The 26,627-nt window shown below is 44.1% G+C and overlaps 1 protein-coding gene across 1 annotated transcript in view; it reads right to left on the reverse strand.

Annotated features, from left to right (window-relative positions):
- The window catches only part of LOC137912719 (neural-cadherin-like), a 73,914-nt gene extending 48,053 nt beyond the window's left edge, over window positions 1-25,861 (reverse strand). Inside the window, exons 1-5 of the mRNA XM_068756853.1 lie at window positions 24,844-25,861; window positions 4,544-4,741; window positions 2,621-2,846; window positions 1,568-1,772; window positions 476-587 (exon numbers count right to left, since the gene is read on the reverse strand). Coding sequence (XP_068612954.1) covers window positions 476-587; window positions 1,568-1,772; window positions 2,621-2,846; window positions 4,544-4,741; window positions 24,844-25,861 — 1,759 coding nt within the window. The remainder of the gene's footprint in view (window positions 1-475; window positions 588-1,567; window positions 1,773-2,620; window positions 2,847-4,543; window positions 4,742-24,843) is intronic.
- Window positions 25,862-26,627: the final 766 nt, after the last annotated feature.

Below are 26,627 nucleotides of genomic sequence, written 5' to 3' on the forward strand. Positions count from 1 at the left end.
ATCGTTGTAGATTATGATGGACAGGTGTTAGTAAGTGCTTTTCTATTCTGACCCATGACTCAACACGAGCAAGCAATCCTTCATTCATACACTGGTGATAGAGACGACCATGCAAACCAACACTCACTGATCAAGAGTGAAATCCATTGTCACAAACATTAACAAAGCAATGGAACAGCCATCGGGAGAAATTTCAGTATCGTGCCACTTTGACAGAGGCCTGAGTAACAGATAAATTGGAATGCTGTTATTCATATACTTAAAGTCAAGTGAATTCCAAGTCTTTTGATTTTCAAAAATTAGAATTAATTAATGGAAAAAAGGCTATGAAATTCAGCTTTTGCTGTCTCCCAGATATATTTGGATTTCCTGTTAAAAAAAGCATTTTTGAATAACTCCTCCCTCCACTTCAAAATGAAACGTTACATATATGCACTAGTCCCACATTTGAAGTGTGGGATTAGTGCATTCTTACCCTGCAGTAGTGATGTTGCTGTGGTTACAGTCTCAGGGACTCCATCTGCACTGTAGATGGATTGAAGGAACTCTGGTATACAATCATTTTCATCTGTTATCAGCAGCTGAACCTGATTAGCATGAGTGATAATGGAATGTGAGGGAGCAGAGAAGGGGTCGGGGAGGAGAAAACAGACAAAATTCAAAGTAGAAAATCAAAAAATATCTTATTTTTAAGAACACTCAAATCCTGGGGGAACCATGTGAAATACATTTTGGAGGAAGCTGACCCCAATACCGTACTTAATCTAAATTACATTCTACAGTTTTTCAAGTTGCCGGTTCAACAAATCCTTTATCTTACACTATTTGATTCTCTTGAGTCAAAAATAGAAATGTTCTGAGCATGTGTGGGCTTCCAACAAAGGCTCTTAGACGCCCGCCGCCCTGTGAGCTTCCTGTCACCACTGTGTGTAAAGTGTAAAGTGACAACTGAGCCCTGAAATAGCTAAGATAGGTTTTCTAGTCTCCATCTCAAACTCAGCAACATGCAGCCGAGCTAAAGCAGGCATTGCCTGCTAAATCCGTGAAAAGAGGGTCCCACATGACACTGATGCATCAATATCTCTTTATTTGAGGGACACCAAATTGATAATTAATTCATGTAGATATATTTTTTACTTTCTTCTTCTTCTACTACTTTCGGCTTGACCAGTTAGGGATCGCCTTCTTATTTTAAGTTCTCGTGCCTTTGTTCTATATTTTATGCAGTTCACATATAGATCACATTTGCTGAAGAAAAAAAGGGTGAAACAAAAAATGACATGGGTCGCCTGGTCAGCTTGTGAACATTTCACGTCCATTCAGCCTTGCCATTCCTGCAGGCAGCAGCAAACTCTCCTCTTGAGTGTGATGTCAGTAGGTCAGCGTTAGGATTTATCATTGCCACAAATGCTTCCGACATTAATAAGATTGTGGAAACTGGTCAGTTTGAGAGTTTTTCCCCCAGTTTAATTCATCAGTAAGTATAGATGTCTGTGTGACAGGTGCACAGTGGGTTTTGGGCTCAGTCAACCTGAGTGCATGAACGCCTAACACGAATCAAACTGACCTCAGTGGCAGTGCTGCGACTGCCCGGCTCCTCGCTGGCTCTCACCATCAGCAGGTAGCGTCGCTGGTCACTCTCATAATCCAACGTCCTGGTGAGGCTGATCTCGCCCGTCTCCTGCTGGATGCCGAAAAGGCTGCTGGGATTGATCAGCAGGCTGTAGCTGACTGGCTGTTTCTGAAAGGAAATGGCAAACACCACCAGGAACCTGTGGGGCGCGTAGACACAGTGAGAGAAAGTGATTAAAAGAAAAGTCTTTGCCATTTAATTTTAGTTGCACACGTCTGAAATGAATATTGACATCCTCTTTCCCTACATCAGCACTACGTCGTATTGAATTCAATTACCGTATGGCTCATTGGCTGCATGCTACAAACAGAGTCAATCAGTACTTGTCATTTCTGCGTAATAACATCTTTCTATTATGAAGATTGCTTTTATGGTTAAGAGATTGTGCCTTCCCTTAATAGTGCGCAATGATATGTTAATTCATGGCTGAGTTTGTCGTGTGATAATTGGAGCATTCGGTATAGTCTTAACAGGTAAACTTTGGGCATCAACACCTATAGAAGCGTGCGTCTTTAAAAGTTTCAGTCATTGTAAGACGCGTTTCTGTAGAGATTCGTGCATTTCTGTTTCACTTGTTGCAAACTCCTTTTTTTTAAATGACTCAGTTTGCAATCATGCATGTATTCATTTAAGTGCTTTACAGCTACAAAGTATGCCGACAACGCATTTTCATGCTGTTTCTCCCCATATTGTATCCTTTAATATCTGGCAGTTATACTTCAATATGCTGTTGACCAGAGGGTCAACAATAAAGAATCTGACAGAGCATCGGAGGGATGGAGCTCAGTGTTTACCACTGCAGCTGTTTAACTGCTAAGAAAGACTTCAGGAAGACATTAAACTGCTGCAGTTTTTACTGATTAGGCAAAATTTTTGTCACACAATGTTTGTAACTGCAAAAGAAAATATCCTGTTTTGCCATATCACCCAGCCCTAATTCCTTCTGATTACGATTGGCTGACACTTTAACCTTAACGCGCTACTCACGGCTGTCCTTCGGGTGTATTTTCTGGTATGGAAATGGAGTAGCTGGCGTTGGTGAACTGTGGTGCCCTGTCTCCTGCCACCACAGAGAGCATGGCCGGGGCACTTCGGCTGCCCAGGCCATCCAGAGCCACAACGCTTAACAGGTACTCTCTGTCCCTCTGGAGCACCAGCCCTGTTGTCACGACCTGACCGGCCTTCTTATCCACAGCAAAACAGCCATCCCCACCTACAGAGAAATACAGTGACATCATTTTGTGGAACAGGATCTGAACCAGCCTAACAGTTGATTATCAAAGTTGTCATCCTTTCACCATCATCTAATCTTCACTTTCCTGACAACTGAGAAATCAGAGTTTAAATGTAATTCTGAGGATTTACATTTAGTCACAAAATTCAGAGTTCCCCCATGCATCAGAAGGTCCACTCTTACATCTAGCAGGTACATAAAACAGCACTCCATGAAGCATAGATGGGACCATTTACTAATGTTTGGTATCTGCTGAGTGAATGGCATCAGATTCTGAGCCAGATCAGTCCCAACTCCAGATCAAATTATCATGAATATTTCAATCTACCGGTAGTTCCTTTATTTATTATAAAAAATCTTATTAGTGTGTACATGAATAAATCATCTAAGTAACTATACAGCATGAAGAGAGTGCAACAACTCCACCAAGACTGCTCATCGTGTCATCTTACTGAGAGGCAAAAGCTCCATGCATGACCCTCATAATATGACTTCTTGGCCATGAAAACTTCCCCCTGGAATTTGGAATCAGGCTTCATGATTAGTTTGGCTTCAGGACAAGATGTCATTTGTAAATGAGAAGCTTCATGAACCGTAAAACAGGAGCTCATTCATATAAATAAGTTCTATGCTGAGGCAGGCAGGCAGCCAGACAGTCAAATAGATCTAAACACAGGCAGTAAAGTACACCCAGCATAGATTCAAATTAATTAATGTTGTCTCGTCTAAAGGAAATGGATGGATGGATGGATTGAACAACATTCAGTTCATTTGTTACAGTCCAAGAACTCGGACCATGTGTTTCTGAGCCAAAAACTGAAAATGTTTGTTATCTTTTTAAAATAAAAAAAACTCCACAAAGTTTCTTGAAACAAAAGATCTCATAGTCCTCAATGGGTATTTACAGGTTAAGCACAGGACAGGAAGGTCAAATAAATATTTAATTGAGTCTGCATTACTTTCAAGGGACACTCTTTGTTTGGATCAATGTTTCAGAAAGTAGCGCTCACTGCTAAAAGAGTTCCTATAGCATGGTCATAGTTCGCCACGGGTACCATGTGCTATAGCCCTGGTTTGCTTCACATCAGGGAGCTCTGCAGCAGACTAATGAGTCAAAGGGAAGGCGGTAGTGCTTTGTACAACCCCTTTAGAAAGATTACCCCCCCGCCATCTCTGACTGGCCAAAAAACCTCTGCGCCCTCGTCCACCAGGGGTCTATCACTCTGGCAAGCCTCCAGCAGCCCACTGTGTATGTTATTTTTTTCGGCCTCTGAGTAGATGGTTGTGTGATCCTGCATGTGTGTGAAACACACAGAGAGGGGCAGACAGACAAGAGTTCATGATAAGTGCATAAACAAATGTGTGAAGGCCTCTGGCGGAGTGTGTGTGTCTGTGTGTGTGTGTGTGTGATTGCGTGTGCATGTGATACAGAGGCAGAGAGAGACATTGTGACAGAGAAGCAAAGACTAATGGACAGCTAAAGATGTTTGAATGCATGAATGAATGTGTGAATGCCTCTGGCTCTGTCTGAGCACTGTGCTGGTGTCTCACTCATATTTATTTCCCCTCTATAGCCTGCCAACCCATTTTAATAACACACCCTATTTTAATCCCATTTCCCCTGCTATAATATGGAGCATTTGCATGTGTGTGTGTACGGATGTCAAAAAGCTTACCATCTGACAAAAAGTATTCAACCTCTCCACTTTTGCCCTCATCTCCATCGTGAGCCTGGAGCCGATAGACCGAAGTTCCCACGGGGGCCTCGGGAGACACTACAGCCAAGTAAGGGTACGGCTTCATATTCCACTCGGGAGCGTTGTCATTGACATCGGTGATCGTCAGCTTCACCTGGTTCAGGTACCAGTCGGGGCCTGGGGGGGGGGGGGGGGAGGGGGGGGGGGTACAGAGACAGTGACCGAACTGTGGGTACAGAAAGTAACAGCTGTCGTGTAAATTGTGCGCACGGAAGGGAGACCGGCTACCAGGGGAATTGACAAGCAACAACATGTCAGCTGAGGCTACAGGTATTTGAGACATTAACATTCTTCAGCAGATGGAAACGCATAATGCCGCAGGATTAGAATAAAGCTCAGGGATCCTTGCGTCAGCAGTGTGAAACTGATACCAATACAGATACCTTTTTAGCTTAGTTTTGGTTAAAGTCCTAAACGCAGCAATCTAGCCTCTATCTTTCCACTTTACTTTTGCTTCATGATCGCTTCAAGGCGGAAGCGGGTGTGAGAAGGTCTGCTTGGGCCCACGGTGGAAGCTTCTGAATGTGATGTTTGGCGATGATGTGCAGCCTGCTTATTCTTTACACAATACAACATGCAAATGATTGTTCGTCGTGGCTCACATCCAGATTTCTAGGCACCAAGGTTTTTGTGTGAGTGAAAGACTCAGACGCAGTTTCATCTACGCAGTCTGTGTAAAGCTACCTTGATCTTCCCACAGGGGCTCCGGTATGATGCCTCGTGGCTGCAGGAATTTTTGTCACCTGCACACTGCATCACAGGACTGAATAAGAAGATTCCAGGAAGCCAATTACCAACTCGCTAACACTGAACCAGGACAGACGGCAAGAGTGCACAGCAACACGCACAGAAATCCAATGTACAACTGGTGTCTGGGATAGGAGTGAGATAGTAGGAGATTATTATCTACATTCACTGTTATGTCAATGTGGAAATCTTTTTGCACCATCACAGACTGGATTTAGGGGATGTTTTTGAAATCATCTACTGTAAATCACATAATTGTGAGCTAAGGCACTATTGCCTCAAATATTGGCTGTGCGCTCTCAGTATGATGTGGAAGAATGTCTGAAGAGCTGCCACCAGATGCACGGTTGTGTCTGTCCCAAACACACACACACACACCCATTCTCCCATAGAGGTGAGCTACCTACAGGCTAAAAGTATCTGGATTTTAAATCCCATTATGCGAAAGCTCTTCCTTGTGTGACCGCAGGCTATACATGTACTTTTTAATCCAAGACAAAAGCAGCAGGAGTTGTGTTGCCTTTTTTTTTTTTTTACACCCGCTGAGGGCTGACTCAACAGATGTGCTGCTGCTGCTGCACAAAGCAGTTCCACCTTGGTGGTCTATCTCATACTGTATACGGTCGCTTCAAAGTTGAGTACAACTCATGGTTAATGCAATGGCAATGAGAGATACACAAATACAACACATGGTATGTTTGAAACGACAGCAAACAATAGATCCAGAGATCTCAGCTCTCTTATAATCTTTTAACTGACTCAAAGTCAAATTATTAATTTGGATGGAAAATGCAGTGTGTTTCAATCCAAACTGGAACTGAATCAGAATAACTGTGAAATGTGTGACACCTCCTAAAAGGATTGTTAGAGGGATAATAACGGAGGAAAGAAGGAGCAGGGGAGAAATTTAATCTAGCTTTCTGTTCAGGCTTTAAAGCCACTGTGGAGAGAAAAGTTCAGACAACAGTTGGTTATGGAATAAATAGCCGCTGTAGCATCGAGGCAGAGAAACTAATCAATGTTCAGACGCTATCTCCCAAAATGTCGACAGCGGCAGTTTATGCCGTTTAAGCCTGATCACCCTACCCTGTAAGACGGAACAGTCCCTTCATGATGAATAATGAGAGCGGATAAAGCTTCTTTTGCAAAGCAGAAGGGTTTAAAAGGCATTTAATCAAGGAGAAATCTGAGCTCCAGCAACTTAACATTGAGTCGACTATCATATCTTTGCATGGAGCATTCCTTGGTTTCTTTCCCAACAACGTCTCTGTGGTAACGGTCGGGAAGATTTTACACAGCTCCTTCAAATTAGCTTGTAGCAGAGCGACTAATCAGAGGCAAGGCGGATAATTGGAGCCTATCAGCTCTTGAATGATAATGAAAGATGTACTTGTGTTGGTGCTTCTGTTTTGCGAAGTGAGATAACGCCAACGCTACGTATATTCCGGAGCAGCAGATGTGTGCGATTTCTCTCGGATCTGGAGAGATAAGCACAGAGGATCAGGCAGAGAAATGCCCTGTGAGCACCGAGCCGACACATTCCGCCTCACCTGCCCGAGAAAAAAAAAGAACAAATAGCCAGGAAACCCAGGAGGCTCATGGGCCGCCGGATTGTTCCAAGTCAAATATGCTTTGTGCTCGCTCAGTGTGATGAAAGGCTCCTCTAGCTTAAGCTATACTGTACTCTGAGATCATATAAGGATAAGAGCATCAGCTGAGAGACTACAATAATAATGTTTTGTGACAAAGGTGGAAGAAGATGGAACGCTGTGGTTTACCCAGGCTCAAACACTCCAGCGAGGGTGGCTTTGGTTGCATGAGTTGTGGAAAAATGTGTGTTCGATATTACTGCAAGCCATTCTGTCAATGTTTCCTGCTGTTAATCCTCTCCTTGGGTAGTTGCTATATAAAGCTACTAAGTGGCTTGCCGGTATGGGAAAGAAAAAAAAAGTTATCTCAAGTGCTTCTTTACTCATATACACTGCCCACAATACAGGGATGCCGAGTGTGTGGGAAGGGGATGAGAGAAGTAGAGGAGAGGGGCACAGATACAGAAACACAAATATGTGCAGAGAGAGAACGAGGCAGAGAGGAGGAGGAGGCAGGGAAGAGTCTTGTGTGATGATTAGCCGAGAGGGTGGAATAATATTACAAACACAATAGCACAAGGGAAGCTGGGCAGAGCGTAGCTTAATGAAAGGCACAGGGAGAATCCGTGTTTGTAAAGAAAACACACAGCAGAAAGGCGCAGACCACATGGTGAGAGGAAATTAAGATCACACATAACCCGATTAATATCAGAGGGACTCCCACTTATGGATCCCCTTTTCCTTCCCCATCCAGTGAGAGAGGGAGTTAAAACACAAACACTTCTGTGAGGAATATAACAAATCGCATTAGCAAGCAGAAAATATCAATGGCCCATACGAGACTTGGAATTTCAAAGGTGTTTTTTTTTCTCTCTGTGAATGAATGGAAAGTGAAAATCAACTCAATGATGGATTAATGGGGTGAATTGACCAAATGCTTACAGTGTTTAGGAGGCTCCATTCTAAGCTGCCCACCTTCATGCATTTCTGTGCATAAAGCAGAGTGTGAAGAGATCAACATGCTAAAAGCACTGGGGACAGAAATCTATTAACTCAGGGTTCCTGACAACACACTCCCTGGAATCTGAGGCTATGGAGGGCTGACGCACAAACAGGACAATTATAAATGTAGACACCTTCAAAAGACTGCATCTATGCAGAAAGGTCACTGAAAGGTGTGGCTAAGGCACGGCTTAGTAAGTGCATATGCAAATATTCAGTGAAGAAGAGAAAGAAATGTGCACAGAAAGAATGGATAAATAATCCTCTGCATCTGCATTGCTCTTAAGAGGGAACGTTTTTGAAGGATTGTTTTGTCGAGATGAGCAATTATCACAATTATAACCAAGACTCATGAGACAAAAACAAACTGGAGGTTGACACTTTCATAGAATGGGATTTGCTTTGCATTCATTAAGAGACTGTCCCATTTACTTCAACAGCATGTGGCCTTCAGTCAAAGCTCACTCAGGGAGATCTATTAGATAACTGCATCACAATTTGCTCTGAGTACACAATTGAAAAAAATCTTTTTTTTTAAAAACATTTCTGCATCAACATTCTCTGCATGATTAAATTACTGCACACAGTATGATGTCCTGTGATCTTTGAACTAAACAGCACTCTTGACTCACAGATTCCTGCACTTCAACAGTAGTGGGGATACAAATAGATTCATGCATACATAAATGTAGAACGCATCAAACCAACAGAGAGAGAATCCTGCAGTGAGCCATGGTGGAAAAAAAGCCCCTCAGCAGTAATTATGCTGGCCATACATCTAAGTGGCAAGATTTTTCATTCACTAGTAATATGATGCGTCGCACATCTCTCGAGTCAGCCAATAAAAAAGGAGCCATAAAGTAAATAGACACTAAACATTTTAAGCACTGACCCATGTAGGCTTCACAGGTATTGCTCTAAAGATTCTGTGTCATGCAGCTGTAGTCTTTGATATATTATTACACAGCTATAAGTAAATGCAGATTAATTACATTTTGTAGGAAACCTGATGTTTTCAAGGCTTTAGGCTCATTCATATGCATTTATTTCTGTATACAGGGCAAGAACTGTGAACTCTGTGAATTAAACAAAACTTTACATTTGGTGCCTGCAGCAACTTTTCACTTTGCAATGCTTTTGTAGAATGTGAAGATGAATGCGTTCTCTCAATAAGCTCTGATGCCCTTTAGCTGTATTCTACCCTGGCCTGGGTCATTGTGTCAGACCAACTATATATATATATATATATATCTGCGAGGGGTTTAATAGGCTCCTTTACTGCAGACGTCTTTGACTTGTTAAAGCAGCAAAATCCAAGTATCAATGATAGCATTAACAAAAGGCTCCATTCCATTAAGCAATCAGGTGAGTCGCACAGCATAGTGAGCAAGTATGTGGAAAACAGTCTCACCTGAATGTTAATGTTAAAAACCATAACTCTTTATACCACCTGTGCCTTTCCTGCTTTGGAAAGTGTTTGCTGTGAATTACTGCCTTATCATTGGAATTCTAGTCAGACAGAGGCTGAATAATAGATAATACAGAATTTGCATAAATCATAATTAGGTCTTAATTTAATCTCTGACACAGAGGGTGTTCCAAACAATGGCCAGCTTTCCAGAGTATAAGTCGACACACTGTAGGAGAGATAAAATCCTCCAATAACAGAAATGGGAAAAATGGAAACCATTAATGCTTGTTCAACTTTGGTTCAAGATTGAAAATCCAACGGATGGAAACTTTCAATTTATTTGAAATTTGTGAGGGACCCTAGTTATTGGATATTGTGATATATTGCATCAGTTTTATGCTGAGCCTCAGTGTGTCTCAGGGACCTTTGTATGATTGGTGATTTGTTGTTAGTCGAGGGCTCCATCCGTACAGATATACAGCAGATCAGTTAGCAAGCAGGGCTTTCTGAGACGGCAGACTGAAAGTGGGTTTTGGGCAGACCTACATTTCCGAACATACATTTTGTACCACTCAATTAAAATGTTTTATTACATCTGTTCAAAATGTGTTTCGTTTTTTGATCAGTCTTCACATACCTCAGTTAAACGCAGGTAAGGGAGCGATAACTTTCAAGTTTATAGCCTTCAGTGAAAACAGTTCCAATTTCTATCCGACCAAATGTTTTGGCTTACTCTTAACCGAGCATGAGTCAGGCTGCCATTCATCAAACGGCGAATACAACAAACAAGTTAGCATTGTGTGAAAGGTTGTGTGTGTGTGTGTGTGTGTGTGCTGTGGTTGGTTGCTGTCTGATAGGAAAAATACGCAGTGAAAATTTACAGCCTAATGTTTAATATCTTGTTATTTTACAGTGTAAAATGGGACACGTCCTTTAGTCCCGCTCTGTCATAAACGAAGTCGTCGCCTTCAAATCCTGCCAATGCCCTTCATAATCAAAGGAAACTTCATCGATCCTTCCCATTGGCTAGATAATCAATGTGTGGTTGAAAAGAAAACAGGTTGTGTGATTGTGTCTGAAATCCAGTTTAATACTGGAGGGAAAGAAAATCCCACTTGGTAATTTCTTCTCTAATCTCGTCATTCGAATCCTAAATCTTTAATGTAAATAATGAGACCACTCGACCGCTTTAGTCCTCTAAAATTAGCTGAAAACAAAGTTTAAAAAAATGGCAAAAAGCTTTCAGAAATAATGCAAAACAGTGTCTAAAATTCTTCCTCACTTTTCCCTAAATAAGAGTCAATATAGGTGATTTTTGCATAAAATGAGCACCAAATAAATAAAGAAGTCATATACTAATGGTCTTAATACTCCCTGAGGTACCGTATAGGCTAATATTTCCCTTAGGGCTAAAAATGGACATTTAGAGTCTCTCATCGACTTTATCTTGCCAGCGATGCTCGACTCGATAATAACTTTCTCCAACATCTGCAGTCACGAGATGACCTTAAGAAAACGTTGTCTTCGGTACCATCTCGCCGGCAGTTTGTTTGAATTCATGTTCGCATAAAATCAAAGGTGTTTTTCCAAAGCAGTCTGGAGGTATGGCTACAAACACAGAGACAACAGGTAGGTCTCTAATGGAGGAGCGCTAAACCTAAAGAGATTACCATGTTCATTCTCAGGGCGCATTTTGGCTTCAGTAAAGATGAGACTGAACAAAAAGACAAAATATATCCGCTTTGATCAACCAGCAAATTTTCCGTACAGCCCTTGTCAGAGATCAATGACTGTTATAATCATAATCAGAAATAATTTAGCTGTAAAATATGACCGATAATAGTTTGAAATAATATGGATTTTCAGGTGAAATCATATCGACTGGAACATTAGAGTTTTGGAGGGATGCCTGGAACCACATTAGACTGTATACCGTTAGACGAGAAGAGTGACAACATTTTAATCCTCCATCTCCACGGATTGATCTGGGAAATTCACCCCAGGTGGGAACAAGAGGAAGGAGTCAGTACCGTCAACATGAGCTTTGCTTGTTGTGTGACAACCTAAATGCAGGCAAATGCAATGGGAAGGAGGAGGAGTGTAAGGTAACAGCGCCTTAAACCAGACAGAATGATTCGCTTCACCGCTAACAGAGCGAGTCTGACTCGTCCCTATAGAATAACTCAATAACTTTCCATAGCTTCTGCACTAAGCTAGCATTTTTCTACACAACAATGTGTGTGCTTTGAATGCACAGAAACTTCAATTAAATTGACGTTGTTATCCGTCTCTGATTCCAGGCAGTAATAAACTCATTGTTAACCAAACTGTTGCAGCATCCATTCAATTCACTGGAAAGAAGGACAAAGCAGCTGCTTATAAATCCACAGCAGCACCGTGCATGAGGCACAGGCTTTCCATTCAAGGCTCACAAAAGTAAAGAAGCAACCACTAATATGCATAAAACACTAACAAACATAATAAATAATGAAGTCAATTCACCATTTCAGCAAACGCTAAACGCACTGTCAAAGTCAACAGGACCCAGTGCACCAAAAAAAAAATCAATATTAGTCCTCCAGCATAATGGGGGCAGTATCGGGGTGACTGTTGATGCAGGATAATTAGGTTTTCACTTCTGTCTTAAGAGAAGATGCAGTGATGCCATCTGCAGTTCTTAAGGAGAGCGGCTTCAAGGTTTAGATGGCCCTGATTGAAAACGCCTCATCGCCTTTTGTTTCCGCAGCCTGACCAAACAGAAGAGCCGTTTAAAGTATTCTTCAGGATCGCAGGAGATTGGGAATTAAAAGCTTTCTGGCATAAGCAGCCCACTTGTTAGGCAAAAATAAGATCTTAAGGCTGAACACTGAAAGGCAACGTTAAGAGGCGAAAGCAGCAATTCTGCAACATGAGCTCTTTTCTCACTTCCATACAGGCGCTGCATGTTATGTTTTCCTGCTCCGCCAGATGATGTGGAGCATGATAAATAAAAAAGGCTAAAGAAAATAGATGAATTAAGCACTCTGGGGGATATATTGAAATCTATTTCGATTTGTGAGCACAAGGGATTCCTTGCTCAAATTAAACTGGGGAGAAACAACGGTACAGATATTAGGTACAGATATTGGGCTACATTTGCATACGAATTACATTAGTAGTCAAGCGATGTTTATTCACAGCATCAGTGATTCATAATTAGATCTGGCAGTGAAATATGCTCAAATCTGTATGGAATGCTGTTGCTGCTGTCCAAAAGGACAGATGGGGTGGAGATCATATAGTGGTACACAGTGTCTGGTGCTCTCACCCATCATTCCACCCATGCACTGACCCACTGCACTGCAAATGACTTGGCTGTGCAGTGGCACATATGCAAATCCTGGCACCAAATACACAGTGGGGGATCAATCATTTGGAAAGGTGGCAGGGAAGAGCTCATTTAAATTATGTTGCAGGACGGAATCTCTCAGGCAGATTAGAGCTGTGCGGATATAAATTCCTGGTTTGAGCCCGAGCCCCGCCTCCTTCTGGGAGACGTGAAATGTGGGATTTCCCAGCTTCTTTACCAGAAACCAAGTGTACAATCTGCACAAATGTCTGTTTATTGATGTCAGGGTACTGAAGCTCGACTGAATAGCACCTTGAGCATGCATTGTAGATGCATGTATGGATATGGAACATTGTGTACATTGTGTATGCTGTGTATGTTTGTGTTTACATGTGATTATCCAGGAGAAGTCAGACCAGAAATCGACCAGTCAGCACACTTTTGCCCGGGGTTTAATGGACGGTGCACAAAATTCCAATAACCCCCCCCCCCCCCCAAAAAAAAAAAACAAGAGGAGAAGAGAAGAGTGATTAATGTCATGTTGCTCTCTTTCCTTCCACCCATATCAGAGGCTTGCATTTGGTCATTAGTCTCCATCAACACCTGTCTGTTAGTGTTAGTGTGTGTCAGAGAGCGATCTTCCTCTTCCTCAGTGGTTCGACGATGGAGAGTTCTATGAAAGTACGCCTCTAACGAGGAGGACGGGAGAGCTGAGAGCACACGAGGGCGGCAAGCAGAGAATAATGCCCTTCACGTTTTGTGCAGACACAAAAGCACACATCTGTGCCTGTACTGTGTATGTGTGTGTGTATGAGCATGCATGTGTTCACACGCAAGCGGGACAGGGTCCAACTTCTACCACTGAATGGGAGGGCTAATGGAGAGAAATGAGGGAGCAGTTTCATGGCAGATGTGCTCTCTCTGAAACTGCTTTGCCCCAAGATGGTAAAGCCGGCCCAGGCGAGGCATTAGCAGGAAAGCGCCTGCTCTCCCGGCTCGGATCTAAACTCTGCACGTGTTGCAGGACTCTGAATGGTTTGTTCCCCTAAGTTTTCCTTACACTACTGTACCCCAGGAACTAAGAGTAAGTATCGTTTCAACTGAGCACCAAGATTCACATTAAATGACAAAAGCCCCGGCAGTGTTAGCTGGGCCCAAGATCTGTTAGCGGGCCATCTTCTTCACTCAAGTGTGAAATTATTTTAGCTCTCTGCTCATTATAGGATTTTAAAATGCATTAAAGTTAGGGCTTTTATGGTGTGCTGCGGCATTAATTCAATTTGCCCCATTCACGCTTTCTTATTATCACGCTCAGTTCGAGCTACAGGAGAAGGAAGCTGCTGAGCACTGCTCCCCGACCTTATCTCTAAAGGATAGAAACTCCGCTACCCTTCCCAATCTGAGCCAGCTCCATCAGAGGCTGTTCCATCCATTCCATCCATGTTTCTCCTTTTGCATTTCTCTCCTTTTCTCCAATTGCTGCCTCCTATGTTGACCCCTATCTCTCTTTCCATCCTCCATCCCTCACTCCATGTTCCTTCTGAGTCTGTGATTGATGCAGGTCGTCCTCGGAGATCTTTTTATATCCTTCCAAACACATATATGGGAAAAGAACCACAAGCACGCTCCACCTATGCACAGTCAGAGGCCCAAAGACTCACAAATCCTTTCTCCCAGCCAAGACCAGGGCCAGCCAGAAGCAACAGGGGAAGCCATGCAGCTTAAATAGGGAAACAAGCCACGGCGTATGGGTGAGACAACATTAATCTAGCACGGAAACCAGAACCCAGGTCCATCTTTGTGTAGCACAATGGAGAGGGAGGCATTCTGGAACCACTCTATCGCTGTCTGTTATTGTGTAGACTAGGTATAATGTAAAGTGTTTAACATTGCAAATGCATTCCTTTGGAAGCACAGAGGATTATTATGCAGCAACAGTTTGAGAGTGGATCTGAACGCCGACAGCATTCCTCCAACATAAGCGTTCCACTCTTACGATAATAATGATAATGCGTTGGTTTTATAAAGCGCTTTTCAGGGCACCCAAAGACACTTTACATTGTGCATTATTCATTCACTCCATACTTGTTGGTGGTGAAGCTACTGTTGTAGCCACAGCTGCCCTGGGCCAGACTGACAGAAGCGAGGCTGCCAACATTCACTCACTCACTACATTCACACAGGCAGCGTGGGTGAAGTGTCTTGGTCAAGGACACAACAACAGCGAACACATGTGCCAGAGTCGGGAATCGAACCGCCAACCTCTCGATCATTGGACGACCTGCTCAACCACCTGTCCCTCTTGTGTAGATTCACACCCACTAAATGCATATTGTCTGTACACACACACACACGCAAACACATACAACCATAGTCACATGCATTAAAGTGTAACTCAGCATGTGACTGCGTTCTGGCTTATTGGTGGCAGGGGAAGAGGAAGAGAGGATGAGGATAAAGTCCTCATTTAGATATCTAATCCAGTGAGCAGTCTGTTCTGTGGGGACCATCATCTCCCATCATTAACAGCTGGCCAGCAAGATTAAACAAGATCAATGCGTATCACCCACTGTGTGCGAGGGAGAGCAAGCGTTAAACAACCCCCCCTTCCTCATCATGATTTATCACAAGATTTACTACGCTAAAGGAAGCTATGATTATGTTGCGTAAAGAGCAACATTAATCAATTCTAATGCACCAAATCTGTGATAATGTTCACACATTAGCATTGGATGAACATGATCCAGTGTTAATATTTTTGAAAGTAATTCCCCATCCACGGGATTTGCCTTTAAATATACAGCGATTTTGAGTTCAAGCTGTGAATTAGGACAAGCTGAGTGATCGTTTGGAACTTTCATTGTGTGATCTGTCACGGGGACGGCGGAGCATTTCAGGACAGACTGTCAATTTAGTGTTTGACAGGCGTAGTCATTTCTCAGTAAGAGAAATCCATCGAAACCAAGCTAGCGCAGACTCCAACAATTAATTATGGAAAGGATATGATGAAATAGAGGATGCGATTTGAGGGCAGAAAGGGCAACATTAACTAGGAGAGATTCAGAGGAAAACATTAAACTCCTACTTTCCACACCCTCATGGTTTTTTTGGTTTTTTTAATCTTTCACTTGGTTTCATTCGGAGTAAAAAGGGGTATAAAGGCTGAACTTTGTGCACGAAGTTTCCGGCCGAACGGTACGGCGCCATTCTCATCCCATCCTTCTCAGCACATCATAAGACTGTAGAGACCATATGGTCTGATTAGTTCACAGAATTAAGCCCTGCACAGTCGAGGCAGAGAGAAAGATAGAAAGAAAGCCGTGCACATTCGCTGGTTCCACTGAGAGCAGGCTCAAATTGGTAGCTGGAACACAGAGAAATAAAACCCTTGCACACATGCTCCACGCACAGGGGTGCACGAGCCGCATTTGGAGCTGGCATATCAGAAAAGGCCCGATACAGATGGAAACAGCACAACCATAGCATACAATAGCTCTTCAAAGGCGATGACAAAACAAGAATAAAAAAAATCCTCTTTCATGGGTCCTCTTCTTTCACATTCAAAATGCACACAACATAAACAGCCAGTGTCGCCCACGCTTTCCTGGAAGCTCATCGGCTCCGAGAGGCCGTACATCATCTCTGCATCAGTGACACCTGCCATTGTAATCAGCCATCCTCTGGCTGTGATGGAGTTGTAGACTTTTAAGTCTCCCTGTTTCCTGAAAATGATTAAACAACTCAACCATGAGATGGACATAATCTTCAAACACGCTTTGTAATGACAGCCAGATGCCCCTAGACTTCACTGTCTGCTTGAATGCAAAGGAAAAGCCTCTCTCTTTTTTCTTTTTTTTTTTGGCATAGCAGCCATCGCCATTCAAACTCGCACAAGCTCTGAATATTGGCAGCACAAAATTGCTGCAATTTTTCCCACTTTATTCCAGAAGCTGAGTCCATGGCATGTCAAAGCATCTCACGATGCAGCTTGACCAGCCATGTGATCTTTTTCTCTGCATTAAAAATTGCCTTGTTCGCACTTCAATCAGCAAAGCTTTCAAACTTGTCTGTGCCACGTGTGTTTATCAGTGCATCTTTGCACTACCGAGAGCAGAACTGCAACGATTGTTGTGCACAGTTAATTGGACCTTTGGGTGCAAAGTGGTTGAGAAATTGAAGACAAATGGATAAATAAGAACACACATTGAATTCCCACGACATATCCCAGTGCGAGCTCAAATTCTCCCTCGTCTATTCTATCCTACAGGTGAGCTCGTCTGAGAGGCAGATTCATCAGAGCACCCTAGGACAGCATTATCAGCCTTTCACACTCACCTGCCTCTCTGCAAGTTCGTAAAGTAGCAGCAGCAATCTGTCAAAGCCTATTCTGCGACATATAAATTCTTGTTTAAAGTGATGTTTTGTGACTGAGAGCAAAACAACTCCTGGTTAATCAATAGCACAAAATCAATTCAGTTCTCTGGGGAAACGCTGCGGAAAGGCTAGACGGCATGTAAAGCTGGAGCTAAGACAAAAGTTTTAAATGGACGGGGGGGGAGACGGCAGGTGTGCAGGAGGCATTCAGCCAGAGAACTAAACTGTGACTGTGTCCACGTTGGCAATCACATCAAACACAACAGGATAAAAATTAAATTGTATCATCCGAAAGACGGTGTCCGCACATAATAGAGCAGATTTAATAAAACAAACCCTTCTCAGCTGGTGACAAGTTCCTTTGTCTAATGTGCAAGTTGGGCTCATTTATCACACAGGTGGACACCAGGTTGCACAGAGGCATTCTGGGAACTGGTGCCATTGGAGGTCAGCAAGACATTTACCTGGCAGTGCCTGCCTCTGTGCTTTCTCTGGCGTTGGCAATGTCTGAGGTAATGTGTATCAATAATGCACAAGGCTTTGCAAGATATAAAATCACCCTGTCCACACGGCATTGTGTCTTATGCAGCACTCACATCTCCTACATGTCAAATGAGATGCACATGATTTATGTGGGTCCAATATTTGAGCTCAGTGTCATAATAATAGGTAGGTCGGTAGATAATTGCTGCATCAACTGAGTGGCTGTGGAAGTTAAAGAGTATATAAAAGCAATGTTTACTACATCTGGTGCTCAAAATCGTATTACGCACTCACAAGACACAATTACTTCCCTGGTTTTGATTAATTCATTCTCAGGTTTTGATTAATTCATTGCCACATTTTGATGAATTTGTGCGCATGTGATAAGTGTATATCTACAGAGAACCAGCTCAACAGCTGAACCTTGGTTATCAGAGTGTTGGGTAATGGAAAGCATTAATTCTGAAGGACTGAAGTGCCAGAGGAAATGTTCCTGTATACGAGGCAACCGTTTGAGTCAAGCATAAAGGCTGTTTTTAGTCTACCTCTGGTCCTGCAGTCAGCAGTCAGAACAAAAAACAAACAAACAGCCAGTAGCAGTGCAAGCATGCAAAGAGAATTTAGCCTCCAATACTGTACCTCAACTGAAAAATAAGATTTAAAAATCTGTGCAATGATATGTGTGTGTGAAATGAGTGTACCAATGCACACACAAATAACAAGCAAATGTCAAAGAACTTTTACAAACGCATTTATCACAACTTAAAAATGCATTCATTCATTTACTTTACCACTTATTCTGTTCAAGGTCATGGCAAATTTGAACCCAGGATCTCCTTGCTGTGCAACAACACCACCCACTGCACCACCATGCGCCCCCCCTCAAAAGTGTCTGACACATTACCAAAGTGTCACATGATTTGATTTGACTATTTTTAATTTACTTTATTTTATTTATTTTTAAAAACATCAACAACAACAACCAATTGTAAATCTGATTAAGAAATCAGACATCGTAACAAAAAAACAGAATCTTTTAGTTTGCTTCACTATTCAGCAAAGCATCGTCGCCAAGACAACATCACAAAAAACGTTTGCAATGCGGGCCACGGTCCTCTGGCTTTTTGTTTCACCAACAAACCACAGGAGGCACAGACACCCACATCAGAGACATATGGCACATGAAATGACAGTTCATAAATATCACACACGGATGCAGTTTTAGCTGTTTCACAATTAACATCTTCCATTAGTCAGTAACACAAATCTCGTGAGGCAATGCGGGGAGGCGTCGGGAGACAGACGATGTCTTAAGCACAGAGAGTTATTGCAGCTTCATGCACGGAGGATAATTGATCATGGGCGTGATTATAAGCAAGTCTAAACGGCCTTCCAGAAAAGAACAGATAGCTCTGGCTATTGGGAATGCAACCCACATGTGTGTTTATACTATTAGGTACCTGGCCCATGATATATTAATATATATAGTATATCTCACCCAAGTCTCATTAAGGCCCTTTCTGCTCACATGTGTAGTGCATTCTAAAAAGGAGTCCGCCCAGGCATTCTGTAGAATCTGCAGCAGAGTGGCTTCCCTGCCAGAGACAGGCCGGCCTTATCAGAGAAGCTGCACTGAGCAGCCGGGCTGCGTCATTTTACCTTCAGCCTGAAGAGACAGAATCCCTTAATCTGCCTCATTGAATGAGAGCAGGCAGACGGACAAGAGCGCATTAGAGAAACTAAACTTCATGAAGGAAAACTTTTTAACTTGGTCGTTGGTGCTTTCTCCCATGGATACACTTGTTACTGCTGCAGCCCTGGCCGCTTGTGTTTAAGGTAATCTGTCTTTCCTCTGACCTGGTGTGCCCCATCGCGGCCACGCCCTCCCTCTACAAACTGCTGTCTGATTGGTGCGGCCCACCTGGACACCTGGCCACGCCCTCCTGTTGCAGCCTCCGTGCGATTGGACCAATCATGGCAACACCTTCACCCTATGCTCTCTCCGCACGCTACTGGCCGGGCCCCTACCCTTCCTTGTTTTCCAGAAAGAGGGCCCTCCCGATTCGATCTGGTGTCAGAGCTGGCACCAACCTCATTAAACAGATGGGACATGACCAATTCCCATTGAAAACAGTTCCTCATCCTGATGGCGTTTGGTGTTTCTGTGATCAGTCACATCCACTAAGCCTTGGCAGTCCGCCGACTCAGGATTTAGTTACAAGGCAAGTTCTGCAGTGTCCTCTGAAGAGAAGGGACAGCCTCAGTCCTTTTTCCAAATGACCATTGACAGGATACGTTTACACTCTTGTGAGTGAGACCTCTGGTGTGGTATTGTGCAACTCTCATCAGTCACAAACTGTGGCTTGTGATGAGGTCAGGCTGATGAGCACCATCAGTGCGTCAGACATTGATGAACTGTTTGCTTCCTATTTTCTCCCTATAATAGTCAGTGTTATCGTTTCATAATCTAACTGGAGTGGATAATAGAGGATGGATTGGAGTGGCTCTGGAGGGCACAGTTAAATGACCATCATCCTTCTGGTGGGGGAAGACCGGAAAACATTTCTGGAGTGCAGCAACAACCGATATTTTTTTCTCTTTGCTTGTCGGAGAATCCCTCTACTGTTTTTACCCGACACGAACATGAGCCAAGAAATCTTTCCTCACCTGTACCCCAAAGAAAACACACAATAGTATTTCTGTCTCTGTCTGTTTTGCTTGAGGAGGTCATGCTTTCCTTCTCCTCTTCCTCCCTGCAAACCACCTTCAGACAAATACAATCACACACTGGCCTTTTCATTGCTGTACAAAACGATCTTTTTCCCACCATCATCCAGTCTGGAGTAACATGCGCACCTTATTCCCCTCCTGTCACCCCGATAGTTCCTCGCTTCTGCCCTCTAACCATCTGACAATTATGCTTCACCAAGCTGGCCTCATCTGCAGCGTACAGCACAATACTGCCTCCGATCTGGGGGCCCTTTATTTATTCAGTGGCCTCTAGTCATACAAGGAAAGAATAACAATGGTAAAAGTATAACGTTTTTACACTCTACTTCCATTTTTTTTCACCGCCATCCATCCTTCATCCTTTCCGTCTCAGCCCTCCTCAGGTCTCTCACCTCTGCTTTAGTTCACCTTCTTCTTCTTCACTTTAAAGTCACACGCTTTGACCGTGACCCCCAGCATTACAACTTTTGCGCCGACATTTCGGGGGGGTCCCTGACAGTCGTGTCTTTTGTTCCCTCTAAATCTACAGGACAGAACTCCTTTGTCTCTCTCCTTTTGTTCTTGCTTCTTAATCCCATTGTTTCAAAGAAAAAAAAAACGTGGCAAACACGCTCCCCATCGCTCCTTCCATGGCATCAGATGCTAAGACTACAGAGAAGAGAGGACTGCAGGGATGTTGCTCAGACACATTCATTTGATATCCGAGAGACCACAGAGAGGAAATCAAATGCTTGCAGGCTTGTCACAGCTCCACAGCACGTCAACAGAAACAGCAGATCTGAGAATCTCCACTGCAGGGTATCAGAACGGGCAATCATAACACAGACACAGACTGATACACAAACTAATTTACTCAATTAGACATGTGCATGAAAGAAAATCATTGTGCACATCCCACCGGAAGCATCCTCACAATAGCACAGAAATAAAAGCAGAATAATGACCACGGGCATTTTTTTTTTCTTTTTTCCCCACTAAACTAAATAAATGCAGACGGCTTTTTATTAAATTGTTTTCTACTTAAACAAACAGCCTCCCAGTCACACATTACAAACAAAATAAAATCTGGTCTCTTCTCAATTCATTTCATACCACAAAGGGAATATGCAAATATAATGAGTGCAAAAACAAGGCAAGCGAGATGTTGACTTGAGTGTGGAGGATGAAAGAAAGAGCTGAAGAAGATTCGCTGACAAAACAGGCTGAGAAGAGGTGATTGCCACAAGCTAAATGCCACCCTACCCACAGTTACCCAAAGGTGTGTGTGTGGGGGGGGGGGGGGGGGCACTACAATATCCCTGACTCCAACTCACAAAGGACAGTACGACTTGTTTGTTACGCCTCCCAGCCTGTCAAATACCATTAACAGACAGGTACAAGAACAGGGTTTCTTTCAGTGGGGACAAACAAAAGCAAATACAAATCCACCTTGACATCCTTTGTGGGCCGGCGTAAATCCTTTTACAGGAAGCGCTAGAGGTCTCTAAATGCCTCTCCTCAGAACGCCACGTTACCGGTTTCTGTGAGTCACCGCATACTTCCATTGTCTTTGCCTTGTTTATTCTTAAACTGTAGGTTTAATACACAGAAAATATATCTCCCTTGTTTTCAATGATTATTGGTATAATTTAGACATAATTTAGAAGGGGAATAGATCTCAATCAACTATCAACAGGGGCTCTAGCAGGAAAACAAACAAGGGATTGCTTTCAGAATTTTCTCATTATGTTAAAGACATTTTGGGGCAAAATATATTATTAAAAGAGAAGAAATTCATTGAAAATAGTTGATTTGCTTTTGCTAAAGAGAAAAGCAATAAAGACCAAATGATGCAAAGTATCACAGAACTGGGATGGTAATGTTTAATTTAAGATTATTAATTCATTAATTAATTAATTGATCCGGGAATAATCCCTCATACCCCACATCTCCTTGTAGTTCAGCAATATTGTTCACAGTCTTACATTATGACAGTATGATGCACGGCGGCTTTAAATGATCACAACATTGACTAATTGTGTTAGATATGGATAACAACAGCAGTCGAGGTAAATATGGCGAAATTAACTTAAATGTATTCAAGACTATGTGAAGCCACCCCAGTATGTTAGCCTGCATATGTTTAATAAATGAGGACACACTCTATAATTCTTTGGATAAATTGTATGCAAATGGTTGAGGCACCACACGCTGTCTTAATTCATTGATAAAACATGATGATGGCATGCCTTGCACATTAACACAGCATTTAATATTTCTGTGCCATCTTACTTAAGTATACCAAAAAGGATGGACCCCATACTGAGAGTCGTCCAGTACTGCAGCTCCAGCCCCAACCCTTCGTCTGCAGTATGCGAGAAGAATTCATTCTACATATGTTTTGACAAATTGCACTTGTCAATCTCTGTTTGAACAGGAAAAAATAGTTAATCTAATGCCTTGTGCCCACTGCAAAGCTATTAATGTAAGAAAGCCTTGCTCCAATGTGATTATCATTTTCTGCCCAAATGAACCTGTTTGATGAACACATTCACAGACAATGTATTACATCTGCATTCACCAGCTAATAAGCACAGGTAGAGTGAAAGTGCTAATTAACCTGGGAATTCTCCCACACAGATTATAATGGCCATGTGTGTGTGTGTGTGTGTGTGCGTTCTCGTTTCTATTGTTAATATCTATTGTTATCCAGGGTGGAAGAGCTGAGAAGCAAAGGCGGCTCAAAGAAAATGAATCACTGATAATAAACAATTGATATAGGGGCTAGAGAGAGATGGATTTGCAGTAAGAGTGGTAACAGGAATCACAGTTGTCATAAAGGAATGACAAGATGTATCATCCGTTTTGTGGGAGAAGGGGAAAATACTCACACAATCAAAACAGACACTGTGCAGCTATTTCTGCCCGAGTGTGGCTATTTGAGGCCATGGCTTGTCACGCTGTGGCAGTGGACTGCATTAAAGTTTAACTTTGCATGTGAATAATGTAATAAATATTGTTAAGGTTACCACTGAATGCCGCTGACTTGAACATTCTTTGAACCGTGGCGAGTTTGCCACATGAAAATGTTTTCTCTTTGACATTCAGCAGCTGCCTGTCAGCACCACGGACAGCTCTGTGCTACGGAGAGTTGACCGTGCTAAACCAAATTGAGGCAGTGCAACACACGGGGCCTTATTACATCTGTTGTTATGGTGCCCGGGGTCAGTTCTTGTGACTTTGCAGTCTTACTCTTGCATGGAAATCGTAAGACGGGTGCAGGAATATGATGTGTTTCTGTCATTCTTCTCTTTTTCTCAAATTGCAACAGCCAAGGAAACCCGCAATGCAAACCAGGCAAGAAGAATCACATGGGAGATTAGGTTAAATCTCTGAAAATGATTTTTTTTTTTTTAAGAAACAGCTCAAATGGCCTCTTTCAGTCAGACCGTTATGTATATGCAAGGAGAGGGAAGGAGACAAGCCATATAAAGGCCTGTCTGCCCAGTCTCCTGTCAAGATTCTGTCTGCAAAGCCGCAGTTGCAGGATAAAGGACATGCCATGTCTTTGATCAGGAGAGGAGAGTTTCACAGGTGAGACCGGTAAAATGGAGGACAATTATCTGAATATCTGTCAGATGAATGCAGTGTATTTTCGTTACAATTCGGTGGAAAAACAAAAGTCAAAATACTATTTTTACTCACTCTGAATCTGAAAAAACCTCCCTTTGAAAGAATGTGTCCCAATCAGGCATGCAATCACAACCTAAAGCTGTGCAAAATATGAGCAGCAGGCAATTCGATCTAAAACAGCGCAGACGATTTCCTGCACAGAGTGTGGCTCGACTGCAGAACATATCAGTTTGAATCCTTGTTGTTGTGTTTTCAAGCTTGAAATCGAACTTTATTTATTTTTTTTGTCCAAAACAAAATTGAGAACATTTGATACACACAAGTTCCGCCTGTAGCCAAGGAATTGGAACGGTTGACTGAGAGAGGAAGTGTAACCTCAAATCCTCCCTGGGACTATACAGAGAGAAAGCGAGGAGGATTTTGAGAGGTAATCCCATCAGACAGGAGAAAAGGTGGTGGGGGTGGGGGGGGGGGGGCGGTGAAAGTGGTTTGACACTCTATAAGGATTACTTCTGTATAGCCACAAACTACAGTGCTTCAATCATGAGCATAATTAGACTTATCACTTATGGGGGGGGATCATCTTCCACAATGAGCCGGTAATGTTCAGCCATATTTCAGGTATGGGGGGGGCAGATAGATGAGAATGAGGCACACCTGTGAAATGATGCTGTGCTGACAGGCTTGTAAGGGTTTGATGGATGGCTTGTGTACATCAGGGCTGCTGAGGGGGGTTAGGGTTAGGGGGGGGGTCACTGGTGAGGGGGTGGGTTGTCCAGATGGCAGCGCATTGCAGGTTTCCCGTGTTTAATGGAGAGCATGTTGCTAAAATAGGGCATCACCAACACAATGCAACTAATTCCCAGGGAAGGGGGGGGGGGGGGGGGGGGGGGGAAATGACATAACTTAGGTGCAGGTTGATGGAGGAACATTCTCTACACACCTCGTTTATCCTGAATCTTAACCGTGAGCTCCACGACAGGCTCCGTCTCTCTATCCAGCCTCCTGGTTATCGTGATATCGCCGCTGTCGCGCCCCACGCTGACCGGAGAGCTCTCTGGCTCCGGGTAGATCAGCTCGTAGGCGGCTGACTGAAACCTGGCGGGACCCAGGCTCGTAATGACCGAGCCGACGCTGGCGTCTTCAGACACGTTGAGGGACGCGACCGCGCCAGGGTCAGCCAATAACGCCCTCGGCGACCGTCCTGCCCTCCCCGACCCCGACCCCGACCCCGACCCCGACCGATCACCGGAATGCGTCGCCCACCGCTGCGGCGCAACGGTGACCACGACAGACGGGCTGGTCAGCGGGGGCCACCCGTGGTCTCTCACGAATACGCGGAATTCGACTTGAGACGGAAGACCCAGAATCGAGTCGACCAACAACACTTCGCCCGTTTTCGGGACGACGTAGAAGCTGCCGTTTTTGGGGACGGACGCGTACGTCAACTCCGCGTTGTTGCCGCTGTCTGCGTCACCAGCCTGCAGCTTGTACACCACGCTCCGGAGAGCGGTGGTGTCGTCCAAAGTTATGTGGACCGCGTCCGCGCTGCGGAAAGCCGGCTCGTGGTCGTTGGTGTCCAAAACGGCCACTTTCACAGACGCGACGTCGAAGGCGCCGGAGTCGGGCGCGCAGGTGCGGCAGCGGCAGCCCACGTGCAGCAGGTACTCTGCGCGGGCCTCTCTGTCCAAAGCCCTGGAAGTTCTCAGCAACATATTCCCCCTCTTGTGGTGAGCGAAGGCGCGGAAGTCCTCGCTGCCGTTTCCGCGGAGCCTGAAGCGCATCCCGGACACCGGGCACCATCGTTGCGCGTCGACCCGCCTCAGCGGGATGCACAGTCCGTTGACTTTGGACGCTGCCGGGGAGTTCTCGAAGACGTGCCCGTGAAAGAAAGGCAGGCGCGCCCGCGTTTTGTATCCGACAGCCAGCGATAGAAGGCAGCAGAACAGGAAGCCGCGCATCGTGGCCGGTGGGAAGTTATGTCGCTCCGGGTGACATTTAAAACGAGGGCAGGAACAGACGAGACGCTTCCTCCTCAGTTATCCACAATATGGTCCTTCCAATGTTCATTATGGGATATCCGTCTCCAGGCTCCACGCAGCGCAGCGCGCAGCCGATGGTTTGGGTGGATTCATTCGCCGCGTTCAGGACCCCGGACAGCGCCAATCGCGAGGGAGAGGGGGGCGGGGCGGGGCGGCCCACGGGGACGGACTCTTGATTTTGAACCCCACCCTGTGTAGTATTTAGGAGCGTCTCCGCCCCACGCAGCAGGAGTCTCCCCTGCAGCTGCGTGACACAGTCACAGTAAATCCGCTCTCAGCGACAAGTAGCGGCTCAGAGAAAGTCGAGTGAACACATCAATGCTGTCTGGAAACCAAGGGCATCAGGAGAGCGCCCCCCCTCCAAAAGAGAGAGAGAGAGAGAGAGAGAGCGCTGCCTTGCCCATGCAGGAACATTTCTGACTCATGCGCTTTCCTCTTCATCTCCCTACTTGTCTGTCTGGGGATCTGAACTCAGACGCTTTTTGTAAAAGTTCCCTGAATGCGCTGCAATCTCGTGTCAGTACGATCACGCCTGGTTTAGAGCAGGAAGAAACGTGGAAGAAAATTCATCAATACTCAATGCAAATGCTCCCATCTGAGCTGTGAGACAGTGCAAACATGATTTAAGACGGGCTTCACTGTTCAGTTCCGCACATCTGTGCATCCGCTGGTGTGTGAGTATGCA

The sequence above is a fragment of the Brachionichthys hirsutus genome, unplaced genomic scaffold (assembly GCF_040956055.1).
Source record: "Brachionichthys hirsutus isolate HB-005 unplaced genomic scaffold, CSIRO-AGI_Bhir_v1 contig_1405, whole genome shotgun sequence".
Lineage (NCBI taxonomy): Eukaryota > Metazoa > Chordata > Actinopteri > Lophiiformes > Brachionichthyidae > Brachionichthys > Brachionichthys hirsutus.